Source organism: Arachis ipaensis, chromosome B08 (assembly GCF_000816755.2).
Source record: "Arachis ipaensis cultivar K30076 chromosome B08, Araip1.1, whole genome shotgun sequence".
Lineage (NCBI taxonomy): Eukaryota > Viridiplantae > Streptophyta > Magnoliopsida > Fabales > Fabaceae > Arachis > Arachis ipaensis.
This window is the reverse complement of record NC_029792.2, coordinates 20,779,496-20,793,160: the sequence shown is the minus strand read 5'-3', so window position 1 is coordinate 20,793,160 and position 13,665 is coordinate 20,779,496. Positions and strand designations below refer to the sequence as shown.

The 13,665-nt window shown below is 36.0% G+C and overlaps 2 protein-coding genes and 1 pseudogene across 5 annotated transcripts; 2 read left to right on the top strand and 1 right to left on the bottom strand.

The window, feature by feature from the left end:
- LOC107614196 (pentatricopeptide repeat-containing protein At3g62890-like) lies at positions 441–4,367 on the top strand. Its single transcript, XM_016316427.2, has 4 exons — positions 441–2,252; positions 2,630–2,686; positions 3,021–3,092; positions 3,972–4,367. The coding sequence occupies exons 1-4, from the start codon at positions 441–443 to the stop codon at positions 4,365–4,367; spliced, it is 2,337 nt and encodes a 778-aa protein (XP_016171913.2).
- On the top strand, positions 3,894–7,119 carry LOC107613877 (pentatricopeptide repeat-containing protein At1g20300, mitochondrial). Of its 4 annotated transcripts, none has more exons than XM_021109091.1 (3): positions 3,894–4,367; positions 4,678–4,725; positions 5,020–7,119. In XM_021109091.1, exon 3 carries the CDS (start codon positions 5,214–5,216, stop codon positions 6,825–6,827), a length of 1,614 nt encoding a protein of 537 aa, XP_020964750.1. In that variant the 5' UTR covers positions 3,894–4,367; positions 4,678–4,725; positions 5,020–5,213; the 3' UTR covers positions 6,828–7,119. The 4 variants fall into 4 exon arrangements, with proteins under 4 accessions (XP_020964750.1, XP_016171547.1, XP_020964749.1 ...); XM_021109090.1 differs by having other exon boundaries at positions 3,895–4,367; positions 5,011–7,119; XM_016316061.2 differs by lacking the exon at positions 4,678–4,725.
- On the bottom strand, positions 12,104–13,003 carry LOC107610709 (annotated as a pseudogene).

The following is a 13,665-nucleotide window of genomic DNA, read 5'->3' as shown; positions in this document are numbered from 1 at the left end:
TTAAAAAAGATTAAAAACAAAAATAAATTAATTGACTAAATTTATATCTAAATCTATTAGTTAATTTAAAAAACATTTGAACCCTACCTTATTGTAAATTGAATTAATTTTTTATTAATTATTCAATGAGATTTAAAATAAAAAAAAATATTTGTACACTAAAATTAACCACTAATATATTTATATATAAATATATATGTGATTTAATTTATTTTCAATGTATATTTATATTTCAGTATATATTTTATATTAGTGATTAATTTTAGTGGCCAAATAACACTACTCAAAAAGAAATCGTACTCGCCTCTTTCCTTCAAGATCAATTTGAACATCTAGTCTTTAAACAACCAAATTATTACAAAAATAATATTTTCTTTTTAAAAAAAAAAATCGTAATTAAATCAAACACAGCACAGGCTTGAATTCAGAGGAAGAAAGAGATGATGTTCTGCTCCACCCTCCCATCCACGCCTTCCCACCACCACCAGAAAGTACTTGACCCACCGCCGTCCACCGTCAACGCCACTAACTTCAACACCGTACTCGAACTCAAACAAGTACACGCACTTCTTGTCAAAACCCAAAGCCATCACTCTCTCCCTCTCACTCGCGTCGCTCTCATCTGCGCCCTCACCAACCATTTTTCTTACGCTCACAAAATCCTCCGCCTTTCACCAAACTCCCAAGAACTCTTTGCATGGAACTTCTGCCTCAAACATTTTGCCGAAGGGGAGTCCCCTCACGACGCCATCACTCTCTTCCGTCGCCTCCGCCAAATGGGTACTCCAATCCCTGACCACTTCATGTGTTCCTTCGTTCTCAAGGCCTGTACTCGTGTTTCCGACATTCAAACTGGGAGAATCATTCATGCCTTCGTGGTGAAGCTTGGGTTAACAGCTAATTTGGTTTTGCAAAATATGTTTGTGCATTTGTATGCAGTTTGCGGGGAGATGAGTGATGCGCGCCTTGTGTTCGATAAAATGCCTCAGCGAGATGTTGTTACTTGGAACATAATGATAAGTCAGTTGGTTAAGGCGGGTGACTTCCGTGGCGCTTATGGTTTGTTTTGTCTGATGCCGGAGAGGAATGTGAAGACTTGGACGTCCATGATTTCGGGGTTTGTCCGGTGTGGGAAGTCGGAGGAAGCTGTAGGGTTGTTCTTGGAGATGGAGAGGGAAGGTTTGAGGCCAAATGAGGTGACCGTGGTGGCAGTTTTAGCAGCCTGTGCTGATTTGGGTGACTTGGAGCTTGGCAGGAGTGTTCACCAGTTCGCAGATCGGAGTGGGTTTCATGGGAATGTACATGTTTGTAACACACTGATTGATGTGTATGTGAAGTGCGGATGCTTGGAAGAGGGTTACAGAGTTTTTGTAGCCATGAGAGACCGAAGAACTGTTGTATCGTGGTCGAGCATGATAGCAGGGTTTGCCATGCATGGTTATGGAGAGAAGGCTCTAGAATTGTATGATGAGATGATTGGATCAGGTGTGGAACCAAATCATGTGACATTCATTGGGCTCCTCCATGCTTGTAGCCACATGGGATTGGTCGAAAAGGGTCGAGAGATTTTCGCCACCATGACCAGAGCATATGGAATAGTGCCTAGGATTGAGCATTATGGTTGCTTGGTTGATCTCCTGAGTCGCGCAGGCCTATTGAAAGAGGCTCATGAGGTTATCATAAACATGCCTATATTGCCAAATGGGGTCATTTGGGGGGCTCTGCTTGGTGGTTGCAGGCTTCATAAGAACACCGAATTGGCTGAGGAAGCTATGAAACATATCTCGGAATTGGATCCACTTAATGATGGATACTACATTGTTCTCTCGAATGCTTATGCAGAGGTGGGAAAATGGGAAGAAGTAACGAAAATCAGGAAGTTGATGAAGAACAGAGGGGTGAAGAAAACGCCTGGATGCAGTTCAATCACAATAGATGGAACAGTTCATGAGTTTGTAGCAGGGGACGAGTCTCATCCTGAATGTGATGAGGTATTTGAGATGTGGGAAAAACTATTAGTGAAGATGAAGGAAAAAGGGTATGTGCCAAATACTTCAGTTGTGCTTCTTGATGTGGAAGATAAAGAAAAGGAGAAGTTCCTCTTTCGCCATAGCGAAAAACTGGCACTTGTGTATGGGTTGATAAACACAAAACCTGGAATGCCTATTAGGATTATCAAGAATCTTCGTATGTGTGAGGATTGTCATGCTGCTTTTAAAATACTATCTGCCATTGAAAAGAAAGAAATTGTGGTGCGTGATCGGAGTAGGTTTCATTGTTTCAAAAATGGTGATTGTACATGCAAGGATTATTGGTAGTTATTTTATGCGTTTGCTAACAAGTAAATATAAGCTTTTAATGACAAGAACTTTTCGCTCATGATAAGGATAATTCAGCAGAATTGAAGGTAATGAGTGTGATCATGTGAAACAATATAAAGGAAATAAAAGAAAGGATCTGACGAGATAACTGGTACTCAGTTAAAAGCTGATAATTATTGCTAATTATCATTGCTCTAACGCCTCTGATTGTGGACTACCGTTCATGATTCCAAAAGGAGAAATCAATATGAGAAGAACAAATGGGGTTGGTTGAAAATCTTGTTGACTATATACATATCATGTTTTAGATGTTGGATGTAACAACTAAAGCTTCTGCTTCAGTGTCGTTGTGGAGTAGAGCCTTGGCAATTTGAAATATGTAACAATAATTAAAATATTAACATACCTAAGTAGAGATTTAAATTGTAAAATTTGGTAGTGTGTTGGCTTGAAATGTTGAACGTTAATCATTATCAAAGTTATTACAAAGATTTCAGTATGCTAATTTTCGAATCAAGCCTCTAAACCATTTCCTAAGCCAATCCAATTTGAAGATGTTGCAGAACTGTTGAGAATGATCTTGGAGAATTAATTTTTACACAAAATAAAAATAAAAATAAAAACATATGAATTTTAGTATGACTAAATGATTTAAGGGAAGTTGTTCTTTCAAAAATGTATTATTACTAATTCTTGAAGGCTTTGCACTGTATATTCTTTGGTGTATTATTATCCTCAAATTCTGATGAAATTACTGGTGTTTATGGTCGGGTAAAATCGGGTTTGATGTGACACAGATTTGGCTAGAAATATACATTGGGCCTATTTGTTAGACTCAAACTCGACCCTAGATTTGATGAAATCTACACACTTTCGGACCACGATTATATCGGGTAAAAACCGGATAAAAACCGAGCCGTTAATATTATATTACCTTGATACTTTCTTGTAAGCTAACATGTGAAAATATCTAAATTTCCAAGACTCCAACCATTATTTGATATAGTAAAATTCACTTAAAAAAATATAACAAGAACTAACCCTTCTCCAAAATGAAAGCATAACCACAATCAATATTAATTAAAAAGATATCTGCATTGTGTATGGACAATACAGATGCAAACTTTAATGACATAAATGTCTGTTTATATTTTGTATTTTATTTGATATTAAAAATAAAAGAAATTCTATATGTTGTAAAAAATTTTATTTAAATTTTGAAAAAAATGGAAAGAGTTTTTACCAAAAAAAAAAAAAAAAACTAATGAAGTTTATGCGATGATTTTGTCCATAACTAAAGAGGTGATGAATTGAATATTGGGTAAAAATAATTCTTATATATTTTTATCATTTTGATTGATTAAGATTTGATTTGTATTAAATATGAATATTATTAGCAAAAATTCTATTCAAGTCAATACAAAATATAAAAACAATTCTATTTTACAAGTACATTATTAGCAAAATATAAAAATACTTACAAAGAATGATAATTTGCTAAATAATTTTTAAAATAGTAATATACTAATATTTCAGTTAAAAAAAATCAAATCTTATAAAAGTACTTGCAATGATATAAGGAAAAAAAGTAAAAAAAAAAAAAAGAAAAACCCCTAACTCAATGGCACTCCCAACCATCCCCAACCTCAGCTCCCTCGCCGCACTTCACAGAGCTTCACTCAGACACTCACTCTCACCTCTCTCACTCATCGCACCGTCACCGCCGGTCATCACTCGTCACTCTCCTCTCCGGATCCTCTGCCTCGTCCCCGCGACGTGAGTGTTTGCTCGCCTCTTCTTCCTCCGCGCCTGTGCCGTCCCGGTCTCCTTGGCTCCGCCGTGCCTCGCCTGTCGCTGCCTCGGCCTCGTGCCTCGTCTGGATCTTCTTCCTCCGTTGTCATCGTGTTGGCTCCTCTGCAGGCTCTGCTCTGCGTCCGCCGAAGTTCTGCTCTCTCGCTGGCGGCTTGCTTTGCAACGGTGCAATGCGGCGACGACTCCAAGTTGGAAACGTCCCTGACTGTTTCTGGGTTCCTGCTTCTGCTGTAGGTGAGATTTTTCTTTTTCTTTTTTTATATAGTATTTCTTATTAATTTTTTATACTGGCTTTTTGCTCTTTCAATGTATTGATGCTAATTGTATTTGTATGTAAAACTGATTGATTTAATTTGTGATAGGTTTAGATGAATTGTATTTGTATGTAAAACTAATTGATTTAATTTGTTGTTCTCTTTGTTCTTTTTCCTTTCTTGAGCCTTGTATACCATTTTTCCTGTTATTTTAAGATAACGGCTTGAGGTTTAATTTCTAACTGTTTAAATTCTTACTCTTTTACTCCGTGTTGGACAAATTTGACAAGATCATCAATAAGGAAATTCCTTCTACTGTGGTTTATGAGGATGATAAGGTACTCTCTCAGCCTTTGATCAAATCCTCAACTTAACTGTGTTACAGGCTTACAGCTTAAGTGAAGTCTGGTAGTGCCGTGAATGACTACAGACACAGGTTAAAGCAATGGAATAAAGATTTAAAGATGTGCATTGGAGTTATCTGTTTTGTCTCATGAACTAATCTCTGTTGTTTTTTATGTCTGGCTCTTCTATATTGATTTAAAAATCTTATTAACATTTACATAAGCTCTTTAGTTTATACTTTGTCAAATATTTTATTCACCTAATTTACCCTCGTCTAGCTTATGCAGAATGAGGAGGTTTGCGAGAACTATTGATGCCGAGGGCGTTGCCATTCTAAAGCTCCGCCAATAACTCAACCAGGGAGCCGCTCTCAGTTATCATCATCACTTCCCAATTTCAAAAGTCATCGGAGAAGTTTCTGTCACCTTGAAGTGCAATATTCAGTTAAATTGCTCAGTGGCAGTGCGTGCCATCCCTCTTCATGGCCTTCATCAAACAAAGGGTTAGCTTATACAGCTCTCTTTCCCCACTCTCACCCTGCACTTTCAAACTCTATTCTGCTTCGGGCAAACTCTATTCTTCTTCTTCCGAAGCTTTGATTTCAAAAGCTCATGACACAGACGAAACCACAGAAACTGCCCAAACCACTAACCTGTCACCCCAAGAGACCCTTATAGCAGAAAAAATTCACTCTCTCATTAAAGACCACTACCGCAAAAACCCTAATCCCAACGCCACCCCACCCACCCCCAATCTCACCATACCCGATCTCAACATCAGTTTTTCCAAAATCTCCGCCACAGAAACTGTTTCCCCCGCTGTCGCCCGCAAGGTTATCGAGAAATGCGGGGGTGTCCGCCATGGCATCCCCTTGCTCCAGTCTCTCGCGTTCTTCAACTGGGCCACCTCCCTCGAGGGCTTCCCTTCATCCCCTGAGCCCTACAACGAGATGATCGACCTTGCCGGAAAGCTGAGGCATTTCGATTTGGCATGGCATTTGATCAATTTGATGAAAGTTCGCGGAGTCAAAATAACCATTGCAACGTTTTCTGTCATTGTTCGACGATACGTGAGGGCCGGATTGGCTGCGGAGGCGGTTCACGCCTTTAATCGCATGGAAGACTTTGGTTGCTTCCCTGATATTGTTGCATTTTCAATTGTGATTAGTAGCTTATGCAGGAAGAGAAGAGCAATTGAAGCTCAATCATTTTTTGATAGTCTTAAGGATAGGTTTGAGCCTGATGTTATAGTGTACACTAGTTTAGTTCATGGTTGGTGCAGGGCTGGGAATATAGCGAAAGCCGAGGAGGTTTTCAGGGATATGAAACTGGCTGGAATCAAGCCTAACACATACACTTACAGCATTGTGATTGACTCACTGTGCCGGTGTGGTCAGATTTCTCGTGCTCATGATGTTTTCTCAGAGATGATTGATGCCGGCTGTGATCCTAATGCGGTTACTTTCAATAGTCTCATGCGAGTTCATGTGAAGGCTGGAAGGACTGAAAAGGTCTTGCAAGTTTACAATCAGATGAAGAGGCTGGATTGTCCTGCTGATACGATTACTTATAATTTCCTAATTGAGAGTCATTGCAGGGATGAGAATCTTGAAGAAGCTGTGAAGGTTCTCAACTCAATGGTTAAGAAAGGGGTTTCTCCTAACGCGTCAAGTTTCAATTCAATTTTTGGATGCATAGCTCAGTTACATGATATTAATGCTGCTCATAGGATGTATGCTAGAATGAAGGAGCTGAAGTGCCAGGCTAATACATTAACTTACAATATATTGATGAGAATGTTCGCGGACTCAAAATCAATTGATATGGTTTTGAAATTGAAGAAGGAGATGGATGAGAATCAAGTTGAGCCCAATGTGAATACTTATCGAATTTTGATTTCAATGTATTGTGAAAAGGGGCACTGGAACAATGGCTACAAGTTTATGAAGGAGATGGTTGAAGAAAAAGGACTAAAACCTAATCAATCTGTTTATGAAATGGTTCTAGAGCTGTTGAGGAAAGCAGGGCAGCTTAAACTGCATGAGGATTTGGTGGAAAAGATGGTTGCCATGGGATTTGTCTCTCGCCCCTTGTAGAAGTAGCTTCACTTGTCACATCTTAGTTTATATTAAACTATAAACTACTTGTATTACCTGCTTAACTCAGTTTAGTTGGTAAGAAATAGTTGCTTTATTTTATTTTATTTTTGTGAACTTGTTAAATTCATAGGCATCATCTATAATTTCTTTGATTTATGGCCGAAGTTTTGTAGTACTTGAATAACTTGGTGGAAACGTTGTTTGAAGCTAGGCATTTAGCATGTAGGCTTCTGTTTGTTTATAGGGATGGAACATTGAGACAGGAAGACACAAAATCATATTTGACAGATGAGATATAGATTAAAATCGTATTTGATAGATAAGACATGGATAAAGATATTATGTCCAGAGATATTAAATTAATGTATTTTGTGTTTATTCTGACAGAAAAGACACAAAGATACTAATAAATAATATAATTTATTTTTTATTTTTTTATTATTGTTATAAATTTTTTATTATTATATTTTTTTTCCTCAAATTTTTTAAAGAAAAAAAGAAAAATAAATTAGATTTTCATAATTTGTTCTATTTTATTACTAAACAGAATACAAGAACACTAAATTTTGTGTCTCTATATTTTATGTGTTTTTATATCTTGTTTTTAATATCTTTTCTTGTCCTAATTTTAGAAATAAATGCAACCTAACCATAAAGCGGTGCCTTTGTTGAGTGTATTCGGTTAAGCACTTACTTTGTAAGGTGTCCTATTAAATATCTGTTTTGTTTAGCAAAAGCTTTGTTGTGTTATTTACGTTTTCCTTATTTTCGCTGACTGTTAAGTTTGCAGTTTGCTTAATTTTTGGTGCTATTTTTGTTTTAAAAAATAAGAGAGATCTCGAGTTATCCCTCCCATCCCAACCAATGGTGTGTTTAAATGAGTGAAATACCAAGAATGTGAACTCTACTAATTCCAAAAATAGGTCTCCACACATTTTCCTTATTCTGATAAGTTGGATTCATCTATTGGGTACATGCGGCATCCGTTGTCCATAAGGCAGGCCACAGGGTAGTAAATGACGCCCTTAAATGTTGATCATATTGGTTTCAACTTTCAATTTATAAATTAAACTAGTGTAAAACCTGCGCGTAAATATTGATCTATTGTAAAAATTTATTAAATATGTCTATTTATACTAATAATTATTACTTTTAATTTGAAAAACTACTCTTGTTAAAAATTTATTATACAATGTATAAGATTGTTACATCATTTCCTTTTCAGAAGCTAAATAATTTTGTCGATATGAATAGATTCCACTTAAATGTAAAAATTATTATGTTTATTTGTTTAAATATAGTTACACAAACAATAAATACTAACTAAGTGACATTTAGTTATAATAATTAGATCCCTAGTATATGGTTAATCACAAATCGTGTATTTAATCTACTTTGTTATAATTTGTTTACAAAATTATATGGATATTTAACCCAAGTCTATGTATGGCTAAGCACGAATTGTGTATTTAATCTGTAAATAATTTTTTAATATCATCTTTTAAGTGTTTTTCCAACAAAAAAAAATTGTGAATTATTTCCATTGGCCCTAATTAAAAATGTATTCAACAAAGATAAAAATAACTATTATAATAAAGCATAATTTATGAGCAAAAATAATAACAAGTAATTAAAAAGATTTAATATTGAGAGTTTATTTCTCCATCAAATACTATCACATCCACACCATGAAGTTTGTCACTTATTTGAGTAAACATAATTACAGAACCAAAATATTTGATAGGAATATGCAATCATATGTACAAACTTGATATTATCTGCATTTTGTTGTATATTATTATCCTTCAAGACAAATTTTTGCATGTTGTTTCATTGAAAATCTATTATTATTCTCCTTGGCAATATGATTTGCAAAACCACATTTGACGCATCCACAACTTGAAGTCATAAATTATGGCATTGAGATTACAAAAGAGAAACTACAATTGCAGAACACCACCGTAATACTATTTGCCCTTCTAGTTCCTCCTATATTGCGACCACAATTTTTCAACACTTTGACTCAAAATTCATATATATTCTCTGATAAAAAATCAAGCATTATCCATCTATTATGGGCGCAATAAAAGTAAAAGGATTAGGGGAAATAATTTTCTATTCATCTAAATTGCGCTTTTTAAGTATATATAGTTGATAATGAAAGTTTAAATGCATAATTGGAAAATCCTACAACTCAAGACATCTAAGGGGCAATTAAAATCAAACTAAGGATTACTCATTAAGAAAAGAAAACATGTAAACAAATTGATCTTTTTGTTTTGAAGAGCTAAGATGCAAGATCCCTTTATATAACAATCTCCGGATCTAAAATTTTGAATTTACCAAACCAAAAGAAATTTCATTTTACAGTCTATATATTTGTCTTCCAAATTCACATATGCAAGAATGGTCATAAATTACATATATAATTAAATAAGAATGGTCATAACTCATAGCCATACGTAACATGAAAGAATGGTCATAATTTACATATATAGTTAAATAAGATTCATCTTTGGAATTAAAATAAAAGTAAGTTGGTTTTCAATTTTCATGTTTATAAAAATGGTTGATTAGTATTCAATTTTTATACCTTTAATTCACGCAATGCACCAAATATTTGAATTGTGATGAGATAATTTGACCAACAGATGAATCTTTGCTTGCTTTCATATCATCACAAAATTATGAACTTTGAGAATAACTCAAAATTTTGATAACCTTATGTTATATTGCACTGAGTTGTTATTAATTAGAATAATTAGTAAGCTAACATTTTCTTTCAAAGAAACCATGGAGACAACCCCAATGAGAAAAGATTGTCTTCAACCTGTTTTTTCTAAAATCAAAGACATAAAAACACAGAATTAGTCTCCATCTCAAGACATTATTCTTACCAAAGTAGTTCAGATATAGATCATTTATACTTACTGAAACTTTCTCATAATACAGTGGCCAAAGAGTTCTTTTTGTCAAGAAAATTATCTTTATATCAGTCAACAAAAACTACATAACAATCACGTTTGCAGATGCTACAGAAAATCACGTCATCGGAATGAGAAAAGACACTTATACATACTCTTTATTTCATTAGTAACCAACGGGCACAATGCTGAAAACGAATCAAATTAACAAAAGAAACCTTAATAGAATGCTGGTATGTGAACCTTCAAGCTCCATGGATGCATACAGAAGCATTGCTTCTTTGCATAGAAGTTCTTCATGGGGAAGTAAAGGAATCCTATTAAGCAGTGCAATATCCGGCTAGCAATAGCTCTTAAAGGAAACTAATCACCAATTGCAAAGTCCATAGCTTCTCCACAGTTGAAACCTATAATTTAAATTAAGATATGTAGCATTAATTTTTCATATATTAACTGACTGGGTAGGAAAGGTAGCACGGCCTAATATTTTTGAAAATTAAAGTGTATGAAAATGAGCAAATCTAACCATGACTAAATCCAGCATGGTATGTCCTAGGAAGGTTATCACAAACTCCCCTGGCATTTTAAGAGCTTTGTAAACGGGGACTTCATGTTCTAGCACACTATTTGGCGGAAATAGTGTTGTTTTCCCCAAGAAAACATCAAAGGCTCCATTTTCCCCATTACTTGACAAAATATCATTAGTATACACTATATACATATTCTCTCAAGTACATTATTAGCAAAATATAAAAATGCTTACAAAAAATGGTAATTTGGTAAATAATTTTTAAATTAGTAATATACTAATATTTCAGTTAAAAAAAATCAAATTTTATAAAAGTACCAGCAATGATATAAGAAAAAAGTAAAAAAAAGAAAAAAAAAAGAAAAAACCCTAATTCAACAGAATCTCCAACTATTCCCAACCTCAGCTCCTTCGTCGCACTTCACAGAGCTTCATTCAGACACTCACTCTCACCTTTCTCACTCATCGCACCGTCACCGCCGATCATCAACGTCACTCTCCTCGTTGGATCCTCTGCCTCGTTCCCGCGACGTCAGTGCTTGCTCACCTGTTCTTCCTTTGTGCCTGTGCCTCCTACGTCTGTGCCGTCCCGGTCGCCTTGGCTCCATCGTGCCTTGCCTGTCGCTGCCTCTGCCTCGTGCCTTGTCTGGATCTACTTGCTCCATTGTCATTGTGTTGGCTCTTCTGCAAGCTCTGCTCTGCGTCTATCGAAGCTCTGCTCTCGCTGGCGGCTTGCTTTGCAACGATGCAATGTGGCGACGACCCCAAGTTGGAAACGTCCCTGACTGTTTCTGGGTTTCTGCTTCTACTGTAGGTGAGATTTTTATTTTTCTTTTTTTATATAGTATTTCTTATTAATTTTTTATACTGGCTTTTTGCTCTTTCAATGTATTGATGCTAATTGTATTTGTATGTAAAATGGATTGATTTAATTTGTGACAGGTTTAGATGAATTGTATTTGTATGTAAAACTAATTGATTTAATTTGTTGTTCTCTTTGTTCTTTTTCCTTTCTTGAGCCTTGTATACCATTTTTCCTATTATTTTAAGATATTATGCCGTTGTATCAATCCGTTTTTGTGCTTGAGGTTTAATTTCTAACTGTTTGAATCCTTACTCTTTTACTCCGTGTTCGACAAATTTGACAAGATCATCAATAAGAAAATTCCTTATACTATGGTTTATGAGGATGATAAGGTACTCTCTCAGCCTTTGATAAAATCTTCAACTTAACTGTGTTACAGCTTAAGTGAAGTCTGGTAGTGCCGTGAATAACTACAGACATAGGTTAAAGCAATGGAATAAAGATTTAAAGATGTGCATTGGAGTTATCTGTTTTGTCTCATGAACTGATCTCTGTTGTTTTTTCTGTCTGGCTCTTCTATATTGATTTAAAAATCTTATTAACATTTACATAAGCCCTTTAGTTTATACTTTGTCAAATATTTTATTCACCTACTCGTCTAGCTTATGAAGAATGAGGAGGTTTGTGAGAACTATTGATGCCGAGGGCCTTGCCATTATAAAGCGCCGCCAATAACTCAACCAGGGAGTCGTTGTCAGTTATCATCATCACTTCCCAATTTCAAAAGTCATCAGAGAAGTTTCTGTCACCTTGAAGTGCAATATTCAGTTAAATTGCTGAGTGGCAGTGCGTGCCATCCCGCTTCATGGCCTTCATCAAACAAAAGGTTAGCTTATATAGCTCTCTTTTCCTACTCTTACTCTGCACTTTCAAACTCTATTCTTCTTCTGAAGCTTTGATTTCAAAAGCTCATGACACAGATGAAACCACAGAAACTGCCCAAACCACTAACCTGTCACCCCAAGAGACCATACCGGCACAGTTAGTCAATCACAATGTTGTAAGAGTATGTGTTAGGCTTGATTCCAACCAGTTTCATATCTCTAAAAACCTCCTCGACTTCTGTTATATTCCCAGCCCTGCACCAACCATGAACTAAACTAGTGTACACTATAACATCAGGCTCAAACTTATCCTTAAGACTATAAAAAAATGCTTGAGTGTCAATTGCTCTTCTCTTCCTGCATAAGCTACTAATCACAGTTTAAAATGCAACAATATCAGGGAAGCAACCAAAGTCTTCCATGCGATTAAAGTCGTGAACCACCTCCGTATCCAATCCGGCCCTTACGTATCGTTGGACAAGGACAGAAAACGTGTCAATGGTTATTTTGACTTCGTGAACTTTCATCAAATTGATCAAATGCCATGCCAAATCAAAATGCCTCAACTTTTTGGCAAAGTCGATCATCTCATTGTAGGGCTCAGGGGATGAAGGGAAGCCCTCGAGGGAGGTGGCCCAGTTGAAGAACGCGAGAGACTGGAGTAAGGAGATGCCATGGCAGACACCCCCTCATTTCTCGCTAATCTTGCGGGCAACGGCGGGGGAAATAGTTTATGTGGCGGAGATTTTGGAAAAACTGATGTTGAGATTGGGTATGGTGGGATTAAGGGTGGGTGGGTTGGCGTTGGGATTAGGGTTTTTGCAGTAGTGGTCTTTAATGAGAGAGTGAAATTTTTCTGCTATAAGGGTCTCTTGGGGTGACAGGTTATTAGTTTGGGCAGTTTCTGTGGTTTCGTCTGTGTCATGAGATTTTGAAATCAAAGCTTCGGAAGAAGAATAGAGTTTGAAAGTAAAGAGTGAGAGTGGGAAAAGAGAGCTGTATAAGCTAACCCTTTATTTGATGAAGGCCATGAAGAGGGATGGCATGCACTGCCACTCAGCAATTTAACAGAATATTGCACTTCAAGGTGATAGAAACTTCTCCGATGACTTTTGAAGTTGGGAAGTGATGATGATAACTGAGAGCAGTTCCCTGGTTGAGTTATTGGCGGCGCTTTAGAATGGCAACGCCCTCCGCATCAATAATTCTCGCAAACTTCCTCATTGTGCATAAGCTAGACGAGGGTATATTTAGGTGAATAAAATATTTGACAAAGTATAAACTAAAGAGCTTATGTAAATGTTAATAAGATTTTTAAATCAATATGGAAGAGCCAGACAGAAAAACAACAGAGATCAGTTCATGAGACAAAATAGATAACTCCAATGCACATCTTTAAAACTTTATTCCGTTGCTTTAACTTATGTCTGTAGTCATTCACGGCACTACCAGACTTCACTTAAGCTGTAACACAGTGAAGCTGAGGATTTTATCAAAGGCTGAGAGAGTACCTTATAATCCTCATAAACCATAGTAGAAGAAATTTCCTTATTGATGATCTTATCAAATTTGTCCAACATGGAGTAAAAGAGTAAGGATTTAAACAGTTAGAAATTAAACATCAAGCACAAAAACGGATTGATACAATGACATAATATCTTAAAATAACAGGAAAAATGGTATACAAGGCTCA

Coding starts and splice junctions, on each gene's coding strand:
- LOC107614196 (XM_016316427.2), top strand. CDS start 441: ATGATGTTCTGCTCCACCCTCCCATCCACGCCTTCCCACCACCACCAG. Junction 2,253..2,629: donor TTGAAAAGAAAGAAATTGTG/GTGCGTGATCGG, acceptor ATCATGTTTTAG/ATGTTGGATGTAACAACTAA. Junction 2,687..3,020: donor CGTTGTGGAGTAGAGCCTTG/GCAATTTGAAAT, acceptor TAATTCTTGAAG/GCTTTGCACTGTATATTCTT.
- LOC107613877 (XM_016316061.2), top strand. CDS start 5,214: ATGGCCTTCATCAAACAAAGGGTTAGCTTATACAGCTCTCTTTCCCCA.